Here is a 25,066-nt window from a genome sequence, read left to right as displayed (position 1 = left end):
TTACGGCTTTCATCCTTGAATTCTTGGTTGCGCAGGGCACAAATTTTTCAAAACGGAGAATTCCAAGGTATGCCGCGGCGCTCGTTCTTTCGAGTGTCGAATAGCGTCCAGAACCGTCAAAGAATTACAAGAACTCGGATCTACTGGAACACCGGAACATTTCCCCCGTGTGGATGCCATAGGTCGCATGACTAGACGCGATGCCTAGGGCGACACTACGTACAGTCGCCAAGGGACTGAAGTATTGATCACCCAAAGGCCACCGATCCAAATCGAAGCATGCCATGTTACCCAAATTGACCGATGGGTCCCAGGGATTCGCAGCGTTGGCCGTACAACGCATCGAGCGCTCGAACCTGCATTACACACCGTCCTCCTACTGGCTCGACTAAACGGTCGCCTTTCGCAAATCAACGGAATCGAAGTCTGTCAAACCCGGTGGTCATTTTTCTCCGTGACTAACAAGAACATCCCGCAGAATCTTCGCCACATGTTACTGCCCGTTTCTGACACTAGTTTGACACGATTCAGATATCTATAGTTCTACAGTTTTACCCAATTTTATCAAGGATGGTGGCTATCGCGATGTGTATAAAGGCCTTGAAGTAGGATCCATTGGCTGACTACGATTACCCTCACAGCCAGCGATTTGAACCATGACAGCAGAGAAAACAGGATATGCCCCATTCCGAGTTGGAACGGAGACGTACCAGACTTGGTACAAAATCGTGGGCGAGATCGGAGTAGGAGGTAGACCCCTTGTGTGTCTACACGGCGGCGGAGGAATGTCACATCACTATATGTTGTCTGTATCAAGTCCTCTCGCTGTATTCCTCAGCTCATACCCTCCCGTTCGATAGGCCCCACGCTGTGCTGAACTCGCGTCTCGAGTAAGAGTTGTGAATCTGCGGAGATTCGTTGTCGTATCTAATCATCATTTCAGCATCCCCGTTATTTTTTACGACCAGTTGGGGAATGGAGAGTCAACCCACCTTCCAGACGCGCCGAAGGACTTCTGGAAGCCCGAGTTATGGGTGGACGAGCTTAACAATCTGCTCGCGCACCTGGGGATCGCTGATGACTTTGATCTCATAGGAAACTCATGGGGAGGCAAGTAATTGTATCTCACCTCTTCGAAAAACACCATTTGATGTTAATCGATCCCTGGACAGGTATGCTTGCGGCGTACTTCACAGCAACTCAGGCGCCGCCCGGACTGAAGAACCTGATAGTATCCAACTCGCCGGCATCACTTCCTCTAATGAAAATATCCACCGAAGCGATACTGGACCTGAATCCGGATGTCGGTGCCATCGCGCGCAAGCATGCTGAGGCGGGGACTTTTTCCTCCCCAGAATACCAGGCATCGATCAAGGCCCTTCACGCTAGGCATTTCTGTCGAGTAGATCCCATACCGCAAGATCTCTTGACGTCCATCCTTGCGGTGGAAAAAGATCCGACAGTATTTTCCAATATGTATGTTTTCTGTTGATAGTACCGAGTACATCACTCATTTCATACCAGGTGTGGCCCTTCGATATATCATATATCTGGATTTGTGAAGGACTGGTCGCTCATCCCCGAACTACACAAAATAACTTGCCCGATGCTGTTGATCAGCTCTCCGCACGATGTCATGCAGCCCAACACGATAATCCCATGGTTCCAAGGGGTTTCAAAGGTGAAGTGGGTGGAACTGCAGAACAGTACGCATATGCCGATGTTCGAAGAACCTGAGAGGTAAGTGTGCAAGATTCTCGGTGTCTGCACAACGTGATGACCGGGCATAGGTATTTTGATGTCCTCGTGGAGTTCTTGAGTCGCGATAAAATCTAAGCTTGAGGGAGAATAATTGTAGGGGCATCTACTTGTAGCACCCGCCGAGATATACTTATGGGCTTTATTGACATTGGTATGGACCTATCGCTTCTACATAGTTCCCCTGTATTGAATATCAAGGGGTGGGACTATTACTGACCTACTTGGAATGAAAATATAAGCTGGTACTCAATGTCCGGGTCACATGATCGATATTCTTCCGCTTGAGTCTGACCGTAGCGTAAGTACATACTACGGATGTGTGCTTACTTTCCTCCTCGTCCGCCCGTTTACTGATACCATCGCTCCCGTAGACGTTTACGTTTTACCATGGGTCTCGTAACCATTATCGCGACGGCCAGACCAGTGACTGTGACCACCAGTTGCCCCTTATTGAAGTTCTCATTGAGGACATCGAACGTGTTCGACGGAGCGACGCGCGTGAAGAAAAGGTCCAATCCGTAGGCAAATACGAGTGACGTCGATTCGAGCAGAGCGGGCGCGGTAACTATCCGCCGAACGTTCGCGACCTAAATAATACCAATAACAGAGTGAGACCGAGATGCCGTAGAAGAACGACTCTGTTCACGCACCTCGTAGTTGTGAGATAATGTCCGTCGGGGGTCGTCGGGGATGAGGGGATCGTAATGGATTAATTGTTCCTCCTGTTCTTCTGCCGTGACCTTTCGGTTAGGGCGTCTTGGGTTGAGCACCCGACGAGGTATGGATAAGATTTTATGGTTCTTCGTGGCAACTGACCATGGCGACGACATTCAAAAGATGCGCAAGAGGTCGACAACTGCAAACGTACCTATGAGATCTTTCGTGCTGATCCCGAACTTGGTTGATGTTGTTGCCAACGCCGTCACGCCGTGCGGGAAAATATACGCCTGCTCAAAGGTAGACACATCCAGCAGCTTGTCGGAAAACGCAGATAGTTCTGAGCTAGAGAGCAAAACATACTTAAGTTAACAGCCGGACCGACAGAAAGGAAGAATACCAACCTTTTAGTCTTCTCGTCTACCTGACTCCCCTCGTAAAGCTCGACGGTGACCATCCGATGTCCCTTGCTTTGCCCGACGCCAGTGAACTCCGGATCATAGTAATAGTACGAGAACCAGTTCTCCACGAGCGACATCTGCACATCGCACACGCCCCCACTAGCGGGGACAGACGTGCGGTGGAGCACGCTCCCTTTGGCACTGTCCACTAGATAGATAGTACACGATGCCGGCTGGGCCTTCGGCGCAGTCAACAACGCGAACATCCTTGGGTTGAGGTATTTGTACAGCGTCGTGCGGTTGCCTAGGACTTTCCCGAAGGACGCGATGGGCTCGTGCGAGGCGGGCAATAGCGTCTGGATATCTTCAGAAGGAGGAAGGGATAGCGTCCAAGTGGGGTGAGCGACGAAGCGGTCGCTGAGTTCCGTATTGAGGCTGACTTGCTGGCCGACGAGTCGTCGCTGACCGTCAACGTTGACACGAAGGGGGAAGTGAAGGGATGGCGCCAATTTGGTAAAGGACGCTGTGGCTTCCTTGGTATCGGGGTATAGGTAGACCTGCAGTATGTTAGGGAAAGCTGGAAAACTTGAAGAAGAGAGAACTCACTTGAAGAAACTCGTCTAACATCACGACCGTTTTATGATCGGGTAAGATGAAGGATTCGACTAGCGGGCCCGATATGATATCAACGCCCTCAAGAACATCCTTATCGACGACTCCCGGCGCTACGTTCTCTCCGCTCGATGCGTCTAGGTGATAAACGACTGTATCTATAAGGGTCTTTAGCGACGCAGGTGAGTCATATGTCGGAGCTGAAAGAAATCGAGCATACATTTTCTGCTCTGCGTTGAGCAACAAGAACGACCTGGGGCGAATCTCCATCGTGCACCGTCTGCGTGACATAAAGCTTCACAGGCCGAATGCTTCCCCCGGTCTCCGCTGCCCACCCGAGGCCAAACATCCTGCTCCAGAGAATCTCGCCGTTGCTTGAGTCGATACCGAACACCTTGCTGTACGGAGTAGCGACGACGATGACCTGCCTGAAACCAAAGGCGTCGCGGTATGGTTTACCAGCGGAATCGGGGGCCACGGCTGCTGATGATGCGGAGGCATAGGATCCCGTCGCGAAGCGCTTGACGAATTTCAGGGCATATTGAGGGAAATCCTTGACGTGTACGTTAAGAACGATTGACCAGACAGAATAGCGTAACTCACTTGGGCCTCCATTATCTGCCTTTGCAAACGCTGACCGAAGGTTTCGCGCTCCTTAGGTATGTGCGAAATATCCACTTTCTCCTGCAGCTCGACGAATTCAGCGACGGCAATGGTAGAGAGCGACTCTTCCCGCGTCCACTGGTGCTGACTTTGTTGCCAGAGTTGCATAGCGCCGGTAGACGTAGTAATGGCCAATCGCGAGACGACGGTCATTTCGCTGGGGTTGACGCAATCGAGGGTCGCCTGTGTGACGAGAGTTAGGGAAGGGGACTTCAAGGGTAGTTAGATGGGAACCTACATGAGTAATGATGCCATGGCTCTGAGTGTCGAAAGGGAAGGTGTAGGCTGTCATGACGCCTTTGCCCAAATGGCCTGTATATACGTCGACCGCGGCTTGCTGCTCAAGTCAACAGTGAGCGCAAAGAGACGAATAGCTTGGCCAAGACGCACATTGAGAGCATGCGACCACCGCACTTGAGCAATGTACGGGTTGCCCTTTTTGTCCCGACCGCCAGAGAATATAGGATCAGCGTGCTTATTACCCTAGAAAGCAGGGTTATCTTTACGGTAGACACGGACGTTTCAGAACAGCTCACAGATGCGGAGAATTCCCAGATAGATTTGAGAGCCGACCCATCTAGCTTGAAGATGCGACTAGAGCCATCATCTTTCACAGCAAGGAATTGGCCGTATTCGCTGAGGCCAACGTCAACGATGCGCTTGAATGCAGACCCTTTAACGGCGGTCGGGGACGATTGTAGGTTGGGGGAAAGGGTCAGATATTTTAAGGATCCCTGTTCAAGCCATACGACAAGAACTTCGTCCGCTCGCCTCACAACCATAAGGTCATTTAGTCCAGCGGTGATAGATGATGGGATGTCCGACGACTGGGTGAGTTCACCGGTACCTGCTGATAGAACGGCGACATGTAATTTGTATGAGGAGGGCGTCTTGGAGAGGCCGATCGCGTAGACGTGGGTCGTCGTTGTCACCACCTTTGAGAATATGACAAGGGCGCTGGGGAGATTTCATTTCGACTGCCCTGGGAGAGGTTGGGCGACAGTACGCACCTCGGATCTGAAGAACTCCAACTCCATTTCACAGTTCCCAGATTGTCCAACCATTGCACGAGCCCCCCATTGCTCAGAACAACCAAGTCGGAGCCCTCTGCAGCATAGGCCACAGAGGTCCCGAGGTAACTTGGCTCATATAAATGCCCATGAGACGGTTCATGTATCCGTTGTTCCAGCAGAAGGTGGCCGTTCAGAATGTCGAATGTGCGTAATGTCGCTCCTCCGGGCCCAGACAACGAAGCGACGACTTCTGTGGTGTCAGAGGGGGACCAATAAAGCAAGACAGGGAGCTCACCGTTTTTGTGGATATAGAAGCTCGCTATGTTGTCCCCCGACTCATGAATATATCTCCAAGCTACATCAAGCTTTAGCAAGGTCCCAAACAGCAAGTCAAAGCACCCCCTCACCTACAGTGCCATTCTCTGGAAATATGGCAGCTAAAACATTACTTGCGGTAGCGGTCAAGATGACGCTGTGCGTTGTCTCTTCCCCGACACGATGAAAGACTGGCGCGGTGGTGGACGAGGATGTCAATGGAACACCGACGAGCTTCTTGTGCCAATCGACGACACCGACATCGGACTCGTGCAATGCGAATGCGACAGGAAAGACGAGGGCCAGCGACGAGGCAAGACGACCCAACCGCATTTAATTTTGACGACGTTGACGCTGCATTCGCGTCCATGTCAGTCGCCGAGGGATCACGTGTCTCACAGTTTCAGGAGTCAGGGCAGCTCCTCATAAATTGAGCGCGAGCGTTCTACGTGTGTCTTTCGAGTACGTGAGTACGATAGCTTCATTCGTGTTCCTCGAGACGATAAGACTGGCTAGCTAGGCCAAAGTCTTCCTGTCCAGGTTTGTTTGCAATTACACCCAAGATCCTTCAAAGTTTCCAGTCGTACTCTACCGCACGCCGATCGCGCGATGCCGTAAGCTCCTTGACAATTGCGAGTTACGCTCGCTCACATTGCCGAGGTGTCTCTCGTCTTGAAGGATCTTTATTATTGAAATGAACCGGAGGTGACTTTCGAAAACATATACACGCTCTACTCATAAACCCATGCCATAGCACTTCGAAGCGAGCGTACCCAGCGCGTACCACCGGCGACCCTTGTGGATCCACATTCGACGAAGCTTGCGTTGACCGGCTCAGGCGTATCTGACGCGCTTTGGATTCGGCTTTGCAGTTCAGTGCGCCGCTCCATGTTACAACCTTAAAATGCCCCATTTCTCGTCAATTTCTTGCATCTCATACCCCTGCACTCCTTTGCAACTGGACGTATGGCCTGTACAGACTCCTGCACCTCTCGTGCCGAACCGAGGCATAAGGAGAGTTAGTGGGAGGCTTCAGTCTTTACTATGCTCATCCGCTTCATTCCTGACGACTTCGGCGACTGCCAGTGGGCAACACCACAGATCCTGGTGTAGACATGCCCCCAGCTATCTATCATGCAGTGCCTACAAACGGCTGAATACTAGAGACTGAGTATCTCTTCTGTCGTACCTCTCATATACTGTTGCCTGTGACGGTTGCCCAAATAAGCCAAGGATTGATGGTGCGGCAGGAAGTTTGTGAATGAAGGTTCTGATTACCTCCTGTCCCCCTCGCATTATTCCCTCGGGCACTGATCATGCGGACCTGCCTCTTGACTTGCCATTCGTCACCGGGAAGGGGATAACGAGACTCGAGTGCTGTGGTATTACGAGTACGATGCGTGCGGGTATATGGCGGTTGATAATGGAACAGGTTGCTCTTCCTCTACGCACACTGAGGATCGAATGCAACTTGTACCCACTGGACGCTATGACCGTTGACGATAAGGCAAGGCCCAACCGTGAAGTTTCCATTCGCCTTCTCCCCCTTTGCCACATCTTCCAGATCGCGTTAGACATGGGTCCATGGCCAATAGAACGGAATGATTGTGCTTGATAGCCGCGTATGGGACGTGAATCTGATGCACAAGACTTCTTAATCAAGTGAGAAACTACCTTCTTGGTATCAATTAACTGTTCTCCGACTCTGCCCGCAACAGCACCAACATCGAACGTTGCTCGTGTATTTTAGACGGAGAAACCACGGTCGTAGTGATTTATCCAGAAATACACGTAAAGATCAGAGACGATGATCCCAAACGGAACTTTCTGGTCCTTGGGCGCCTACCGGTTATATCGTGACGTCGATGTACCACTTCCCCCAATTCCCTCTCTACCTTCTACCACCACCATCTCCCCCACTTGTAACTTTATAATATATTCTGTATAGTTTGTATTCGACAATGAGCTCCTTCCGCAACCACCGAATCGTTATTGCATCCCTCTTCCTGCCGACCACCGCTGTTCTGGGCGAGTCGGGCCCACCGACGCCAGAGAAGCAGCTCCGCGATCCCCCTTCGCTCGCAATCCCACCCTCCGCATTCCGGAACCTCGACAAGCCCAAGTCGACGTCGTCGCGAACAGGGGGGACGGTGCCGCGCACCCGATCAAGTAGTGTAACCAATGCACTCGCCGCTAGCATCCCGGGACCATTGAAGAGCATCGTTGAAGATCTTCAGGGAAAGGTGAGTGATCGCATCATCAATTGACCGTTGTTTCCGAGTTGATTGACTGTATACTTAGTCCAGAAACATCACTCCGGCTACCCTCTCCCCGGCACAAGAGATCGCGAATCCATTCTTCAAGGCTGTTCGAATTCTCACCAGAGACCTAGGTGAAGACCAGAGACAACATGAATCTCCCACCAGCAACCCGACATCTCCCCCGGCTTCCCGAAAGCACCAAACGACACACACAGACCATGGCAACACCCCAGCTCGTATACAGCGCAAGGGCTCCCGATCATCGTCTCGCCGACCTCCAGCCGACAATGATATCAAGTTGACTAACGGACGGACAGTTGGCTGCTGGAACCTCGAAGCAAACACCCATTGCAATGGCGGCCTGAAGAACGCGGTACAGAGCGTCGGGCCGAGGCTGCGCAAGAAGTTGTGGGTGGGAACGCTCGGGACGGCTACGGACACGTTCAGCGAGCCTCTGAGGCAGGAAATTGATCGAAAGATGGTCGTAGAATGCAATAGTCAACCCGTCTGGATCCCAGACGCAGAGTTCGAGAGCTGTTATGACGAGTTCTGTCACCAGGTGCGTCGCAGAAGCTTCGTGTTATACATTTCTAGCCTTATCGTATCCATAAGGTCTTGTGGCCTTGCCTTCACTATGCGGTTCCAGACGCGCCCAAGACGAAGCTGTTCTACGAATCCGCTGCGTACAAGCAATACGAAGCCGTCAACCAACGGTTCGCGGACACGATTATAGAAAACTACCAAGATGGCGACATAAGTAAGTCGCAATCGCGCTCTGTACATTGTTTGTTATCTGAACCTTCATAGTCTGGGTGAACGACTACCATCTCATGCTCTTGCCGGCCATGCTGCGCGCATCAAATAAGATTCCAGCCACGACGCCCATCGGCTTCTTCATGCACGTCGCGTTCCCGTCTTCAGAGATCTTCCGGTGTCTATCCGTGAGACAGAAGCTGCTGAAGGGTCTTCTTGGTGCCGACCTGGTAGGATTTCAAACCGCGTCATATGCTCGTCATTTCAGGCAGACGGTGAGCCGGATTATGTCGTATGAGGCGCTGCCAAAAGGCATCGAGATCAAAGACGGGGAGGAAGGCGCTGGGAGGGGACGGTTCGTGGACGTTGGCGTTTTCCCGATGGGGATTGATGTGTATCAGCTGAGGGAGAAGATGTGAGTCTGATTATGGAGGGCCTGCGTCGTGAAGCTTACATCTGGTCTAGGCGTGATCCTGAAGTCAGTGAATGGATTGCGGTTCTAAAACAGCGTTACGCTGGGTTAAAGCTCGTCGTAGGGCGGGATAAACTTGATGAAGTCCAGGTATGCCTTCCTCGCACCCTTTTCTTGGTCGCACCGTGACGTGTCTGTGAAGGGCGTGCGGCACAAAATACAGGCGTTTGAGATGTTCCTCGAAAAACATCCCGAATTTCAACAGAAGGTGCGCACTTTTCGTAGAACTTGACTGCAAAACTAATCACCGTTGTGACATTCACAAGGTGGTTCTCATCCAAGTGGCCCTACAAACCACAGAAACCAACGAGTTTGCAGGCGGCGTTGCGGATGCTGTTTCTCACATCAATTCTCGATTCTCTACTCTTACGTGGCAGCCTGTGGTCTTCCTACATACCCAAGACTTGACGTTCACTCAATATTTGGCTTTATTGAGCGTCGCGGATGCGTTCTTGGTCACAAGTTTGCGCGAAGGAATGGCTTTGAGGCAGGCGTACTCTTTGTGCCATACAACAACTTCAAGCTAACTCGTGTGCATTTAGGACACACGAATATGTCGAATGCCAGGAGGAACGACACAGGCCACTTATTCTCAGCGAGGTAAGCGTCCGAACGTCATCCAAATTTGTCTTTCATTCGAATTTGCCTCTTCAGTTCACTGGGTCGTATAGTTACAGTGGTTTTCGGTCTTGCATTGCTATCAATCCATGGGATAGCCGCAGTACTGCCAATGCCATTCATCAGGTAGGGGCGAGTTTGTAGATTCCTGAACGTCTCTTTATCTCGTTTACAGGCTTTAATCATGGGTGACGAAGAGGCCAAGGCTCGTTGGGAGGTACGTTTCAATATCATTTCTGCAGTCTGCGCATCTTAACTTGTATGTAATTGTAGGATCTTCACAACCACGTTATAACGCAAACGGCTCAGGCCTTCGTCACGTCGTTCCTCACACGCTGCCTCCGCGCAAACACCGAGCATGTTCAAGGCGATTTAATCGATGTCCCTTCGTTTGACGTTGCTCGCGTTCTCCCGCGGTACAGGCACTCCCATAAACGCTTCTTGCTTATCGACCTCGAAGGGACGCTCTGGCACCGAGATATCTCCAGGGGGAGCCTTCAGCGCGGAGCTTTCAACCCACCTGCCGAGATATTCGAGTTGCTAGAGAAGCTTGCCGATGATAAGCGCAACGAAGTGTGGCTATTGAGCGGACTGCCTGTCAAAAACGTGCTTGATCAGATTGCCCAAAAGGTGCCCAAGATCGGGATTGTGTGCGTGATAAACTCTCCGTGACAGTTTGTGTCGATCAACTGATCGTTGTTTTCCCTGCAGAGCTGAAAACGGGTGCTTCATCAAGACACGGCCCAGTCGAGGGCAGCCACCAGCCTGGGTTAACATGGTCGCAAACTTCAATTTGACATGGAAAAGCTCTTGTCTAGAGATTCTTGACTACGTACGCGATCTTTCTACGGGGCTCTCTCACGAGGTTGACCGATTCGAATAGTTCACCGAGCGCACGCCGGGCGCGTTCGTTGAGGAGAGAGAAGCTTCAATCGTATGGCGATTTTGGACAGGGCCAGAGACTGATAGCCCAGATCGACAATGGGCTCGTCGTCAAGCGGCTGAAGCACAGAACCATATCTTTGACAGGTGAGCCTTGAGGAAGAAAACATACGTTATTGTCGTTAACCCTCTGCATCGGCGTAGTCTCGGCGAACGCTATGGCTTGCGCATCATTCCCGGAAACAACAGTTTCCTCGTTCTTCCCAACAACATCTCGCGATCAACGGCTGTGGGTGCGATATTGCACCCTGGCGGACCGTCGCATTCTCCGCTCGCAGCCCAAGCGGTGTGGATGTCGCCAGACACCATGGATGACAATGCCGGCCTGGATCTGGATTGTATCTTGGCGGTCAGCAGCGATGAAAAATTGTTGAGGAGGCTGAACGAGTTCGACAATTCCGAGACAGTCTCCACGAGCGGCAAGAACACCGACGCTAAATGGCAGCTCGATGCAAAGATTGCGACGAAGGCTTTGTGGCAGTTGGCTAATGTTGTATCGGCTTGAGGGAGAGTTCTTTGCCTGGCCAAAAGACATTCTTTCACATTGTATGTAGGGACCATTGTAGAACCATATATTCACCACTCAGCGCATACTTAACACACGAAATATAGAAAGCGCTGAATGGTACTGGGCGCTTGGATCATGTGACTGACGCGAACCAGCCGGCCCTGAACGGCGGAAAACCACTTTAGTCGCGTCCTTCTGTCTCAGACCTTTTTCACCACTCACTTTTCATCAGACCAAATTACCCGCCATGTTGAGCGTCGACGACGTATCTGATGACGAACTGAGTTGCATTCTCGCGCCGCTTTCTTCACGGGGGTTCTACGAGACGAACGCTCAACGCAACGAGAACACGCGCCCTCTTCGTCGATCAGCGAGACCCAGCAAAGCGAAGCCAGTACCCAAAGATGAAGCCCCGAAGCAGTACAGGAAACGTACCTTATCCATGTCGGCAGCCCAAAACGACGCCAAGGGCACTGAAGTGACGGTGAAGAAGGCGAAACTGGAAGGACAGAAGGCTGTAAGCAACTACTACTCCGTGCTCATATCTATCCTGACTGATAGCTATGGCAAAGGCTACTGCAGCGTCTCACATGAAACGCGATGCTTGCGAATCTGCGCGGAAAATTTGGCTGCATCACCACCAACACCTTTTCATACCATTGCTGCCCTCATCATCGTCATTCAACACTCACTTTGGGCCAAGTGTGGACAAGCATGCGTCATTCACTCCCTTGCATGAATTTGATCAGCAGCCTAGCCTAATCCGAGGAGGTGTCATGAAGGACTACCAAGTACGTTGTTCCTAACTCCGTTCACATTTTCAGATGGCGATGGCTAAAGCAGAATAGCTCCTGGGGCTTTCGTTTCTTGCCTACATGTATCACAATGGTATGTGTCCAGGCTACAAGCTTATCTTCGTTGCTTATCCCCTATCGCAGGAATGAACTGTATTCTTGGGGACGAGTTGAGTGCTCGTCACTTCCCTCATGCCATTATCTAATGCGATTTCGCAGAATGGGTCTCGGAAAGACTCTTCAAACACTCGCACTGTTCGCTTACATCCGGGAATCTTCGACAACGTCGCTTGATCCACACTTAGTTATCTGCCCCCTTTCCGTCCTCTCGTCTTGGGAGGCAGAAGCAGCTAGATGGCTCCCTTCCATGCGTACTCTGCGACTCCACGGCGCCGTTCCCGAACGCACGAGAATCAAGGACTTGGTGAAAAACAATCTAGAGAACTTCGACATCTTGTTGACAACGTATGAGACATACGTAGCTGAGGATAGTTGGTTCAAGATGCGACGCTGGACATACTGCGTTCTGGATGAAGGACATAAAATCAAGAACACAGACACAAATGTAGCGCATAAGCTTCAGGGTCTTGGAAGCATGTATCGTCTGCGTATGTTCCTTCTCAGATCCTTCCCTCTCCTGTCTTGACCTAAATATCATAGTGATCACGGGTACTCCCCTCCAGAACAATCTTGCTGAGCTTTGGGCTCTACTCCATTGGTTATATCCCCTCATATTTACCCCAGCATCCGAACGACTCTTCCGGGACTCCTTCAATCTCACGAAAGGCAGTTATTCCATGGACACCCTCAACGCTGCGAAGGCATTGCTTGGAACTATCATGCTGCGCCGTACAAAGGCCACAGTGGAGATGAGCGTCCCTCCTCGCGAAGAGCTTACCGTGTTCGTTCCGATGACGGAGGCCCAACGATTTTGGACGTATAGACTCCTCACAAGAATGGATGCTCCAGACTTCAAGCAAGTATTCGGTGGCGAGTATGCGGAAGCTGTGAAACCGGAGGTGAAGGCGGAGGCGGACTCGATCAGTGCGCATAATCACGGACGGAACGAAGTCATTCAGCTACTCGTGAATCAAAGTGCATCCAAGCAGGGGGGTAATAACAGTAAGCACCTGGGCATCATTCATTGTCACGAGATTCTAAAGAGACTTCACTTGCGATTGTAGAATGGACTAAGCTCATGAACCTCCTCATGCAGTTGCGCAAAGTCTGCGACCAGTAAGCTCAACTCAACTATCTGTGTGATATGCCTATCAACTGCTCTATAGTCCGTATCTACTACCTGGAGCAGAACCGGAGCCTTATTACCTCGGAGAGCACCTCATAGCATCGTCGTCGAAACTTATGGTTATTGACAAACTCCTTGCCGATATTCTACCAAAGGGTGATCGTGTTCTTATCTTTTCGGTAGGGCCTCGTGTTTCCTCGCAAATACAATAAGCTGATGGTCCTATAGCAATGGACGGGGTGAGGGCATTTGCTTCCCATATCAAGCACCTTTTCTGACGGTACCAGGATGCTCGATTGCGTTGAGGATTTCATGGCCTTCCGAAAGATTCCGTACGCGCGACTTGATGGCTCAACTGCGAGGCCCCGCCGAACCCTAGACATTAGATTGGTCCGTAGTGGTTACTCCATGTCTCGATTCCTTCTAACTAATTATTTCTGTACACAGTTCCAGCAAGAGGTTTCTCGTAAGTGAATTTCGGGTGACTTGATTCTATTCTTAAAATCACTTCTTTCCTGTTAGCTTACAAAGTATTCCTCGTTTCGACAAAAGCTGGCGGCCTTGGTGCGTAAACATTCCACGTTGTAGAGTTTAGGTTGACGACAAACAGGTATTAATTTGACGAAGGCTACTCATGTAATCATGTGTGACTCGGATTGGAATCCCCAGGTATGACACCTATTTGCTAGTGCTGTTCGCCCACCGTACGACCTGATTGTGCAGAATGACCTCCAAGCAATCGCTCGTGCACATAGGATAGGGCAAACGAAGACCGTCAAAGTAAGCGTGTCTCCCCATGTGGAGCTATACAAGCATTAATACGATGGCGTTTAGGTCTACCGTCTCATCTGTCGGGGCAGTGTTGAGGATCAAATGCTTGATCGCCTACGCCGAAAATTATTTCTGTCTGTGAAAGTTATGGGCTCTGACAACCCTTCTTCCTCATCCTCCGGGCCCAGCCTTGGTTCATCCGAGCTGATTGATATTCTCCGCAAAGGGTCTAGTGTCCTTGCATCTTCTTCTGGGGAAGAGGGCATGGATCTTGCCCGGTTCACAGCGGCTGATATTAACACCATCCTCGAGTCATCTCGATCTTCGGAACAGCTGAGAGTGGTGAAGATGAAGCATGAGTTATGTGAAGAAGCAGTGGAGGGCGACAGCGTGAAGAAGGAAGAGGAAGTGGATGAAGATCAGTTGCTAAAGAATGCAGAAGAAGAGGAGCGTAGACTTCTAAGCGGTGTGGCTCAGGTCTCTGCTCGGTTATTCGACGGTCGTGTCGTTCAGCGTCACGATAACAAGGGTATTGCGAATGAGTGGCAGCAACTGCAGAAGCGGGCTCGGAATGACAAATCGGTGTGGATTGGTGGCATCCCATTCCTCGTGCAACCAGCGGAAGAACAATCGGTCAGTTACTGATTACCTCCAAACACGACTTGGCTTACATCTAGCACTCTAGGTATTTGCTCCTCCGGTGGTTAAGAAGCATAAGAAGAAGAAGCATGAATCAGAGGATTATTGCATTCACTGCCATGACGGCGGTGACCTTGTGTGTTGCTCCGCTTGTCCTCGAGGTATTGAGCTCCCCGGTCTCAGCTAACCGTTCTGCTGACGAACTTCCGACAGTATTTCATAGCGCATGTGCAGGCCTTCGACCAAAAGACGTGATAGGAGCAATGCAATGTGCTCAGCACGAATGCGCGCATTGCCATCGTAAGGCGTCGATGGCGGGCGGGATGCTGTTTAGGCAAGTTGACGATCCATGCGCGGGTGATTGCAGGCTAACGGCGCGGTTGAATTAGATGCCGCACTTGCGCTGATGCGTATTGCGAAGATTGCCTCCCGGAGGACGAGATCCTCGCCATTGGGGACACCTTGCCCGAGTTGTATGTGTTGTTCTATCGAGCGACTACCGAAGCTAACGGTGTGCTACTGCCCACAGTGAAATGCTGAACTGCTCATCTTCAACTACCGCCTACTTCATCCAGTGCCCCGATTGTCAGACGTTCTTCAAGGAGAAGCCCGAAGAGTGGACTTGGTGGCAAGAGCATTTTGCCAAAGCCGAACGGGAGCTCAAATTACGCGAATAGTTCCTCGAGGCCTCTCCTATCTGTGTATCGATGATACCCTATGCAGCAATACTCTCTCGTGCTACCCACCATTCATCGGAAATCCCAAATCGCTATCTCGCATGCCACCTTTGTATATTTATGTCAACAACGTACAGTACTTTAGACACCATGAACTCTATCAATACTACAACTTGCCCGAGGAACAACGGAAGAGATAATTATAAGAGTTCGTCAAACGAAATAAGGCATCGTGTTCTGAATGACCGACGAACATCAGTAATTAGCAAAAGCAGCAATACCACCCAGACTCACCATTCTTCTTGTCTGCATACCCTTGTCTCGCTCGTTTTCCTCCGCCGCGCCGTATACCTTGAACGTCTTCTCGCCGTTTTCGTGTATCGTCAGTATAGACGCCATATTTCCGCATCTATAGCAGTAATTTGGCGCGGACCACACGGTGACGAGCTGCTCGTCGAACATGTATTTGTAGCCCTCTTGGACGAGTTGGTGAGCCCGCGCGATCAGCCGCAGGGAATTGACGTGGTTGAACTCTTGCGTAACGCCTCCGCCAAACAGCCAGCCGGCCCCGCGGGGGCTGACGGCCCAACTCTCTATGTCGTCGGGATCGGACCACATCAAGTCTGACGACTGGTGAGACAGAAAGCAGGCAAGGCGTGAAGGGAGCGTACCACAAAATGCCCCCTCGTGGGGTATTTCCTGAGCCCGAGAAAGTACTCTGATTTGATCCAGAGTCCGGATCTCGGGCGACAGGCCTCCGTGCACGCATAATGACTCGCCGTCTATTGTCTAAGCTCTGCGTCAAGAACCACGCTATGCATTGGCGACGGCGGGCTCACGGCAGCGATGTTGAGGAAATCAAACACGTTACAACATGCCTTCCAGACCGTGGCTGTCCCATATTTCTGCTGGCATTCATCTGTCAGAAGCTGAGTAAACCCTCCCGGGTCACGAATCGCGAACATCTCATCGACGGGAAGGATACGAGAGGCTGAGGTCATGCAAGGCCCACTCACCATAGAAACCGTATACTTGCGTTATTTGTCTGCTTTCGTGGTTTCCGCGCAATAGAGTGACCTTGTCCGGGTATCTGACTATCGTAGGCATTCGAGCGGATGAATCCAAGCTATAACGACTCACCTGGCCTTGAGCACGAAAAGCAGCGACACGGTTTCCAAGCTGTAATGACCTCGGTCGACGAAATCGCCCTGCTCCAAGGCTTAAGCACTCTGCGTCTCCCCGAGTTCCTTTGAGATACGTGCCATGAATATATAGCTCGTGTCGGGTGGCTTGCCCCCTTTCCGCAGGAGCTCGAGTAGATCCCAGAATTGGCCGTGAATATCGCCGCATATTGTGACCGGGCTGGAGACGGGTTGGATATTCGATTCTTCGATGAGGATGGTGCGCACGATTTCGCAGAGGGTTTTCATGTCATTCTCAGGGAGATGCTGGCAGTTCATCAGTTGTTCTATCCATCTGTCGAGTGTTCCAAAAGACATATTTCGTCGTCCGTTATAGTGGGAAGTACTAGCGGGAGATGATCAAGAAGCCAGCCATCGCCCCTCAAACCAAACAACATCAAAGAACTGGTCGCAGTCACGAGCATACAGGCGCCAGAATGACATACATTCTCGACCATTCTAAACGGGACGGCGCCTGTCTAGATAAGGATATTAGCGCTGAGCGGCGGTATCACGTGAGCGCTTATATAATGATAAAGTCAGTGAAAGCGCTGATTGGACCACTCACTTCGCTCCTCGATGGACAACCTAGACACCCTGGCTACTTCGCTGCCTACAGCCTACCAGAATGCAGAAAAAGAGCTTCTTAGCGACTTCAAAGGTATGCCCGTTGATTCACGTAGAGTTTGATGTGATGTTTAACTGTTTGTGTTTGCACAGCTGCTGCACTGAGCATCACGACTTTGTACCGTTCGTCGCGAACAGCGTCGAAGCGGGCGTACAATGCAGGATACTCAGCGGCCTATAAGGATCTGCTGATGATGATCCAGCAGGGTGTTTCCGCTGGTGGCATCACCACGTCGGAGTCACAAGGAGGGATGGATGATGGGATGACGATTGGGAGAGTAATGGATTGGATAGAGGCAAGGCTTGAGGCCATCAGATCTCGAGAAGAGGAAGAAGACGAGGATGAGGAGAGGGAGAAAGAAAGGGATCACGCGCGGCCGTCGAAAGCGCCGCCAGCGCCCCCAATGCCGAGGACCACAACCACACCAACAACTCAAGCCACTCAATCGCGGCCCCCAGTGAGTCTTTCCCCCGTTATTAGATTCACAATGATTTACCGTCCTTTAGACCTTGTCCCCTGCTCCTGACAATTCGGATGCCTCGACCGTAGTGTCATCGCCCACCACTACATTGCGGACGATACCACACCCTCAGCCCCCCTCCAAGGGCTCCAGGAATCGTGCCAAAGAATCCGCTGACCCTCCAACTTCTGAGCGCAATCCATCCCCCGCACTTCCGGGCATCAATCACATCTTTCCCGATCAAATTCCAACGGCCGGCTCGAAGCGTCGGCATGCTGTCATGGTCATGCTCGATTCTGCACCTTCAGTAGCCAACTCTGCCTCGACGCTGGCACCCCCAGGCGGGAACCACTCATCAATCGCTACGCGGCGGCGAACGCGGAGCGCGAGGAACCTCACTATCCATCACAATCAGAACATCATGCAACCGCCGGAAGCAATGGACGTAGAAGAAGATGGTCGAGAGCGAAAGCGGGTTACTAGGCGGTGATTGTGACATCCCTTTCAGAGTTTCCATTCCATCGCACAAACACTCTTTTCATACTTTTGTTTTCATCATTCCCTTTGACCACTTCAATTCATCATGCCTTTCAATTGTAGTCCTGATAGCATATCTCTCTTATCATTAAGTAGTACAAGCATAGGTAGTTTAACAGTCTTTTATGATTCCGCCCATACACTTTCGTCATCAACCTCCATGCGTCCTTTATGGCAAGATGCCGCCAGTAATTGTCGCATCAATCACCTTAGTTGTAGTAGATAGTATCAATTGTATTCTTATCGTAGGACCTTCCGGTCGACAGCAAATAGATAGTACAACAGCAAGAGAGATCAAGCACGGATGATTCCATAAAGTGGAATATATAAGATGTAAATTAGGCATGCTCCGCCTTCGCTTTCGCGGCAGCCTCTAATTCGGCAAACGTCCCGCTCTGGAGACACATGTTCCTGAAAATACCACTCTCCTTCTGGATCAGATTGAGGGGTGTGTCAAACTCGGCGATCTGTAATGGAAGTTGAATGATTATCTTTTGCTAATATTTAGACAGTAATGGTAGCCTTACCTTTCCTTTGTCGAGGATGATAAGTCGATCGTAATCAATGACCGTACGAAGACGGTGAGCGACTAGGAGGAAATTATCAAACCTTTGTCATCGATCTCTGCGTGGAAACGCTTACTTGTTAACAGTAGAGAGTCATTGAACTCTTCGCGGATCGTTGTCTGAATCTTCGCATCCGTAGCGAAGTCGATACTGCTCGTGGCCTCATCGAGGACAATAATCGAGCTCCGACGCAGAAGAGCGCGAGCCATTGCTATTAACTGGCGTTGACCTTGAGAGAAATTGTTTCCTCCAGCAGAGACTTGAGTATCAAGGGAGATAGTCGTTTTTGAATCAGTATCAGTCATAGTCGTAGATACGGATGGAGATCGCTCTTCTTGCTGCAATTGATCGGTACCGTGGATGGATGGGGCCCTAGATCCTTCGCGAGATGTTCGGCGAGAAGTGTAAGTACTTCGGTTGAGTAAATGTACTCTGAAGAGAACGTCAAGGCATTCGCTGTCCGTATGCTCCTCTGTTTTACGATCGGGTCAGACCTAATTTTCGAGAGAGAAATAACCACAGCTGCTGACCGAAGGGATCAAGGTTCTCGCGCAGTGTACCGGAAAACAGTGTTGCATCCTGAAACAGCTCAGGGAACAGATAATGACGAGACGAAAAATAGGGTACCTGAGGAATGAACGTCTAAGGACAAAAGGTATGAGCTAAAGTTCTTAGTCTCCAAAATGTTACACACCAATCGCGAGCGCAGGTCATAGAGGCCAATCTTCGAAATATCGATGCCGTCAATGAGAATACGTCCACTGGCAGGGTCGGCCTACAAACTATTAGACAAGGAGTAGATGGACAAGGGGTTACTCACAAAGCGAAGAATACTCATTGCCAATGTCGACTTCCCACTACCTATAAGCGTGTTGAAGTTAAATTTGATAGGCCCTAATGGGTGAGGTATGCATACCGGTGCGCCCGAGCAGCCCGATCCGCTCCCGCGGCTTGAGACTGAAGGAAACATCTTGGAGTACAGGGGGCAACTCCGGGGAGTACTTTACTACTAGATTCTCGACTTCAATAAGAGATCCGGTAGTGTTGCTCGACGGCCAATATGCAGGGGGACGTCGATCTTCGATAATGGCGGGTGGCTCCTGCGGAAGGTCCAAGTATTCTGCAATACGTTCGACAGAGCTGCAAAGGGTTAGATGTGGATGTCTATCTGGGAATAAATATGACAACGTACTTAAGATCGAGTTCCAGAGCTGTATACATACGACAAACCCAGTATATGCTCATCGTGAATGTCATGGCCGACTAGGAAGGGGTGAGAACTGATTACAGCGCACATACCAAGGTGGTTCGTACCGTTATACACAAACCGGCCAAGCCCGCATCAGATATTGAGAGGGCGAACAAGGTAGTGATGAGAACGATGCTGTATCCGAGGGCATCAAAATTCAAGAGTAACCATCGGTTGGTCATCCAGAAAGAGTACCACATCTAAATTACTGGGTAAGTAATGCTTCACTTGACACAAGAAGGCTCCATACCTTGGTCGTCACATCGATTCTGCGGAGCAGATTATCGAGGAACCTTGTTTCCGCAGAAAATGCCCGTACGGTGACGATCCCCTCCAACAGTTCACCGAAGTCGGAAAATATGGGAGACCTGGAGTTAGATTCCATTCTCCTGAGATCACGCCCTGTGTTAAGATAACCAACGGCAAGCTGGTAGTAAACAACACCGATTACGAAGGCGGGGATAAGGAATAATGGAAATACGACGCTGTCAAAAGGAATGGGTGAGCGTTGAGGGCATTAGTATCCAGTGAACTTTGCACTCACCCGACGGTGAGGATTGAAGCTATTAGGGTGGCCATAGAGGAGTTGACTGATTGGAGAGACCCTGCGAGTGACATGTCAATTGTTTCAATATCCTAAGAACGATTCAGTAATTTCTACAATCAGCGCGGCGCATCTTTACCTTCCCGAAACGATTCAGCATGCGTCCTTGCGGAGTAGTGTCTACAGCAAAACTTAAGAACGAAAGGTTCGTAAATGCAACGTGACCTACCATGGAAACGGAAGGTAGCCCGAACTACTGTCTCTAGCAATCTCTTGAACAGTATGCGCGAAGCCCAAAGTGCGCCCGTATACTGTGCTATGACTGACAATACACTGGCTAGGGCGTTGGCGATACCGATGGCAGCGTAAATGCCGACGTAGAACATAGGGTGTTCACTCGCCGACGGGAAAGCATATGTTGATGTCCATTGGGGAGAGCCTTTTGGATTGGAATAATACGTGTGAAGTGGGACCTGGCCATCCGTCGGAAGCTCGTGATGTGGTGCGTAAAACGATTTGTACAGGAAAGCGGAGGGTGCCAATTTAGGGTATGCAGCACCCCATATCTTTGAAAGGTTTAGGACATACAATACTCAAGAAGGCCAGAAGGTCTTACCGATATCCAGATTTTCTCTGAGACGCCTAGTGCTTCATGTACCAGTAGCAGCAGCGCGAGACATGCCCATATCCAATACGATCTGTGAGGTGAAATCAGTGTCGCCCTTCTCGAGCGTATGTGGTATTCTACTTACGATGCCTTCAGGTAGCTATGGTAAACGGACCACCGCACACCACCAGTTTCCCTGTGCTCGTCTTGTATCAGTTTACGTGGCTTTTTGGTATCCCCTGCTGCTTCGTTTCCAGGTGCCTCGGTAGAGGATGAGACTTCTTTAGCCACAGCTTCTTCCTCTTGATGTGCTTCAACAGCGGAGTCATGGGCAATATCATCAAGTACGCCTTGAGCTCGAAGTTCCTTGACTGTGCCCTGAGTATCGATTCGGCCATCGAGCATACGAACTAAGTAGTCAGCTCCAGGTAGAACAAGCTCTACATGGTGAGTAACGAGAATCTATGCCAACAATGTTTAGCGGGGCCTGTAATTACTCTCTGCGTTGCGTCTGCTTACCACTGTGCGATGAGCTAGAAGAGGCCCTTGGAAGAGCTTTTCAAACAGGAACCTGGCTGTGTGGCTGTCCTAAAGAAGAGCGTTAGACAGACAGCGACGGGGATTACGAGATTGTGCTTATACTTACCACGGCGCTGAGGGGATCGTCAAGCAGGACATACTTTGTTCGGGCGTACACGGCGCGGGCCAACGCAACTCTGAGAATGCATTCAGCATTAGTAGATGCGCGAGAGGGCTAACATTCACCTTGCTTTCTGCCCCCCTGATAAACTGACCCCCCTATACAGAGAGTAAGCTTCACAAAGTCGAAATTATGACGGTACAGTTCACATACCGAGCACCAATTTCCGTTGCATCACCGTCTTCGAAGATGTCAAGGTCCGGCTTCAAAGCGCAGCACTCGATGACCTGATTATACCGTTCTTCGTCGTAGGGATATCCAAAGAGAATGTTATCCTTGATGGATTGATGGCGCAGCCAAGGCATTTGGGCGGCATAAGATATGCCATTTGCGAGCCCGTGCTCATCAACTTTGGAGAGATTCTTCGACATCACAATCTTCCCTTTCAGAACGGTCATTTCTCCCAACAACGTCATCTACACGAGAAATACGACTATTAGCGGCGTTCACAGGGTGGTTCGCATAAACTCACGAGGAGCGCAGTCTTGCCGCTAGCTGTGGGACCAGTCACTACGGTCAAGTGTCCTTCGGGGAACATTACTGTCACGTCTCTCAATTCGAAATGGTGGTCGAGTTGCTCTTCATCAGGCCCACCCGCACTGGCAGTATCGCCGACGATTGTTGCAATCTCATCGGCTGGAGTAGATGATCCGTTACCATTGGCGATGTTCTTCGCATCCTTGCCTTTACCCTTCTCCTTCTCCTCCACCTCGTTCCATTTAGATGTAACATTGGCGAGGCCCAATCCCTCGTCGTCGTCGCCTGGTAGGTAGGGATCGGAACGATCTTTCTTGAGGGAAGACACCTGTTCGCTGACTTCGTCTTCATCGAGGTACGTAGCAATTCGTTGGAGAGCCACCATCGTCTAAGTTAAGTCTTGGTATCAGTGATCTGCCATCGCATTTGTATCATGCATACCTGAAGGATCTGAATTATCCAAGTAGGGATGACGTTTAGAGGTTGACGAATGAGGTTGAAAAGAGCAATAGACTTAGGGAAGCATTTTCAGGACGCAACAACAATGCAGTTTGGTGGTGTTAGCTCACCGTGAATGCCACACTAATCGTCAACTCCTTGCCCTGAGCGACGTATACCAAGAAGGAGATAATGGAAATGAGGATCGGCGAGCAGTTCCATAAGAGATAGAAGAATATTGTATTAATACGCGCTATTCATGACGCGTTAACCTTCAGGAAGATATTGGGGCTCGAAGTGATACACACCTTTGACCAGCCATTTCATCTCGACGCTCCTTGCTTCAAGAGCTCGTCCAATCCACCGATCTTCCCATGCAAAGAACTTGATGAATTTAATCTATGCACCGCCAGAGCCGTGTTAGCGTGTTGGTATGATGAATGATGAAACTACGACTTGCCGCCCCAATAAGCTCGTTGATAACACCCATCCGCTTATCTTTGGCGGCGAGGAATCCCTTTTGTATGCGAATGCTACGTTTAGCGACCCAGCTGTTGAGCGGCCACCCCGCTAGCAAGACGATGAACCCAGCGAAGGCGGACCAACCGAGCATCCTGCAATACATATGTAAGCGAAGCACACTAACGACGAAGGATCGGGCTCACTGATATAAGAAGACGGATCCAATTATAATTTCAAATGGAGCTAGTGTAATGTAAGCGCGGCCTCAAGAGCGAAATGATAAGCCGGGACAGTACCTCCATAGATGAAATACACGGCAGACACGGTCATGGATACCTTTATTATTGACGTCAAACCCGCGATACACGATGTAACGCACAGTGCACCTACCCTGTTGGCATCGCTTGCCATGAGATTGACAATCTTCCCAACGTCGGCACCGGCTCTAGGCTCGTCGCCTTTATCGGCCTTCTGCTTCAATTTATCTTGAATGATGTTTATTGTTACATCACCGGTCTATGAAGAAAGAGCAGCAGCGCTCACCTGGCGAGATTCCGGCCTTTGCGTCCGCAGCATCTTTTGCCTTGTCCTTGTCAATAATTCCAGAGAAATCCTTCCTTTTTAATGCCTTGTCATATATAGCAGCCATCAACTCCGTACGAATGCGTGTACATGCGCGCCGGCCAAACCACAGATGTTGCAAATCTGTTTGAGATTTGAGGAGCGCGCAGAAAAACGCAAGGAAGGCATAAATATACGCGTTGGCGCGAACTTCCGGCGACTGGTCGTCTGAATCGATCGCTTCCAAAATGCGCTTCATGAAGAATGGCGCAGCATAGGTGAGTATCGCGCTTAGAACGGTGAGCACAAAATCGACACTGCTCGCAGGTTAGTATGGTCAAGGCAAAGCAAAGTAGACACCTGCATGAGGTCAAGCGAATTCGCATTGAAGAGCTTGCGCAGCAGTGTGGAACCCCTATTTATATAAGTACGTCTCATGCCAATGATAAGGGAAATGCGTACCGGACAGTGCTGTACTTCGTAAAGATTGGCCGAGCTTGAATGGTCGGGCTCAGATTCCAGACATCAGTTTCGTTCAGAGTTTCATTACGGCCCTGCCGAGGGCATGAGAGAGCGAACGAAATGTAGTATATGGGCGACGTACCTTCCGAACCAGTGGGTAGATCCAATAGAAAGTTATCCAGCCCCCGAGGGTTGTATAGTCTTCCCAAGAAACGGTGACACCAATATCCTCCTTCTTGACGCGCTTGCTTGGTACTCCCACCGGCATACTGCACACAACGCCCAACAGCATCAATATGGAGGCTAAATTCGCACCCATTCCGACGAGAACCCAAGTGGAGGGCCATGGAATCCCCAGAACGGCATGGTCATAGATCACTCCGCCAGTAGTCAAGCAACCCATCACAAAGTGCATGAAATAGAGCGCGAAGAGGTCGTATGGGGCCGTCCTCGAAGGGTGGGAGACTGGTCGAACTGTCGCGTATAGCCAAGTTGATGCCCGAAGTAGCGCAGAAATGCCTCCCCATGGTTTTTGAATGTCCCCAACGATGAGAAATGAGCCTTCGCCCATCCAGAATAACGACTGCACGAGTCCAATAAAAACCATGAATATCGTTTGTCGCATCGGAGGTCCGGTATCTCCCTCGATGCCGTTCCCCCCATCCAGCTCCTGTTCCAAGCCCTTCTCCTGGCTCATATTGTCATTCGTGAGGGCTTCTGCTTCCTCCAAGGTGATAAAGGTCTTGAATGGTTTCGAAATGGTTGCAAAGAGCCTTCGTATCGGCCCCGGTTTTGGTATCGAACTGACGCATATCGCAAGTACGAATGCAGCTGGAATGAGGGAACTCCATGAGTTCCGAACGCATGTACTCTTCAGGTCAAACGGGCCCGCGTCGTCGCAAAGCCGCATTTTAGAAGAGTTCCGAGATGGAAGTCGTGTCCAAGAGCGTTACGAAGTCGAACAGAGTAAACCCTAATATATAATCCGAAAATAGATTACGACACACGCTCACTCATACCGCATGGAACCGAAAACCAGTGCAAAATCCATATGTTTGACACAACAAAATAGACACGAAGGGCTTGGAGAC

General features: G+C 50.5%; 7 protein-coding genes across 7 annotated transcripts; 4 read left to right on the top strand and 3 right to left on the bottom strand.

Annotated features, from left to right (window-relative positions):
• Positions 1–656: 656 nt before the first annotated feature.
• On the top strand, positions 657–1,836 carry PC9H_011759 (uncharacterized protein; the record flags this gene model as incomplete). The annotated part of the gene is made up of 7 exons (XM_036781241.1): positions 657–805; positions 861–890; positions 944–1,034; positions 1,096–1,114; positions 1,173–1,476; positions 1,525–1,740; positions 1,791–1,836. 7 exons carry the CDS (start codon positions 657–659, stop codon positions 1,834–1,836), a joined length of 855 nt encoding a protein of 284 aa, XP_036627096.1.
• A 272-nt stretch (positions 1,837–2,108) lies between these two features.
• PC9H_011758 (uncharacterized protein) lies at positions 2,109–5,755 on the bottom strand (the record flags this gene model as incomplete). The annotated part of the gene is made up of 13 exons (XM_036781240.1): positions 2,109–2,348; positions 2,412–2,572; positions 2,630–2,763; positions 2,823–3,376; positions 3,426–3,599; positions 3,652–3,984; positions 4,035–4,277; positions 4,333–4,431; positions 4,485–4,577; positions 4,631–5,051; positions 5,105–5,354; positions 5,403–5,462; positions 5,515–5,755. The coding sequence occupies 13 exons, from the start codon at positions 5,753–5,755 to the stop codon at positions 2,109–2,111; spliced, it is 3,003 nt and encodes a 1,000-aa protein (XP_036627095.1).
• A 1,628-nt stretch (positions 5,756–7,383) lies between these two features.
• PC9H_011757 (uncharacterized protein) lies at positions 7,384–10,973 on the top strand (the record flags this gene model as incomplete). Its single annotated transcript, XM_036781239.1, has 14 exons — positions 7,384–7,665; positions 7,724–8,242; positions 8,296–8,440; positions 8,491–8,851; positions 8,902–8,998; positions 9,051–9,116; positions 9,175–9,395; positions 9,451–9,508; positions 9,563–9,652; positions 9,702–9,743; positions 9,800–10,176; positions 10,238–10,358; positions 10,410–10,555; positions 10,613–10,973. 14 exons carry the CDS (start codon positions 7,384–7,386, stop codon positions 10,971–10,973), a joined length of 2,886 nt encoding a protein of 961 aa, XP_036627094.1.
• Positions 10,974–11,223: 250 nt separating this feature from the next.
• On the top strand, positions 11,224–15,103 carry PC9H_011756 (uncharacterized protein; the record flags this gene model as incomplete). Its single annotated transcript, XM_036781238.1, has 19 exons — positions 11,224–11,493; positions 11,549–11,767; positions 11,825–11,864; positions 11,915–11,939; positions 11,990–12,378; positions 12,431–12,892; positions 12,955–13,006; positions 13,057–13,195; positions 13,245–13,255; positions 13,304–13,406; positions 13,464–13,482; positions 13,539–13,580; positions 13,627–13,685; positions 13,740–13,796; positions 13,851–14,420; positions 14,473–14,587; positions 14,640–14,760; positions 14,816–14,899; positions 14,956–15,103. The coding sequence occupies 19 exons, from the start codon at positions 11,224–11,226 to the stop codon at positions 15,101–15,103; spliced, it is 2,925 nt and encodes a 974-aa protein (XP_036627093.1).
• Positions 15,104–15,316: 213 nt separating this feature from the next.
• Positions 15,317–16,602, bottom strand: PPP6C (Serine/threonine-protein phosphatase 6 catalytic subunit; the record flags this gene model as incomplete). The annotated part of the gene is made up of 7 exons (XM_036781237.1): positions 15,317–15,340; positions 15,398–15,726; positions 15,775–15,892; positions 15,943–16,022; positions 16,120–16,193; positions 16,244–16,311; positions 16,366–16,602. 7 exons carry the CDS (start codon positions 16,600–16,602, stop codon positions 15,317–15,319), a joined length of 930 nt encoding a protein of 309 aa, XP_036627092.1.
• Positions 16,603–16,863: 261 nt separating this feature from the next.
• Positions 16,864–17,862, top strand: PC9H_011754 (uncharacterized protein; the record flags this gene model as incomplete). Its single annotated transcript, XM_036781236.1, has 3 exons — positions 16,864–16,945; positions 17,005–17,369; positions 17,419–17,862. 3 exons carry the CDS (start codon positions 16,864–16,866, stop codon positions 17,860–17,862), a joined length of 891 nt encoding a protein of 296 aa, XP_036627091.1.
• A 385-nt stretch (positions 17,863–18,247) lies between these two features.
• PC9H_011753 (uncharacterized protein) lies at positions 18,248–24,885 on the bottom strand (the record flags this gene model as incomplete). Its single annotated transcript, XM_036781235.1, has 32 exons — positions 18,248–18,376; positions 18,437–18,498; positions 18,552–18,947; positions 19,006–19,054; positions 19,103–19,117; positions 19,170–19,250; positions 19,296–19,336; positions 19,392–19,615; positions 19,668–19,738; positions 19,790–19,924; positions 19,975–20,209; positions 20,269–20,360; positions 20,408–20,448; positions 20,498–20,834; positions 20,885–20,966; positions 21,021–21,337; positions 21,395–21,463; positions 21,522–21,591; positions 21,641–21,673; positions 21,729–21,991; positions 22,048–22,440; positions 22,494–22,565; positions 22,622–22,743; positions 22,799–22,889; positions 22,951–23,104; positions 23,156–23,195; positions 23,249–23,288; positions 23,343–23,437; positions 23,496–23,830; positions 23,878–23,928; positions 23,976–24,067; positions 24,118–24,885. 32 exons carry the CDS (start codon positions 24,883–24,885, stop codon positions 18,248–18,250), a joined length of 4,995 nt encoding a protein of 1,664 aa, XP_036627090.1.
• Between the last annotated feature and the right edge of the window lie 181 nt (positions 24,886–25,066).

Source organism: Pleurotus ostreatus, assembly GCF_014466165.1.
Source record: "Pleurotus ostreatus strain PC9 chromosome Unknown scaffold_9, whole genome shotgun sequence".
NCBI classification, from domain to species: Eukaryota; Fungi; Basidiomycota; class Agaricomycetes; order Agaricales; family Pleurotaceae; genus Pleurotus; species Pleurotus ostreatus.
The sequence above is the reverse complement of the archived record's forward strand: the minus strand, read 5'-3'. Positions and strand labels throughout refer to the sequence as shown.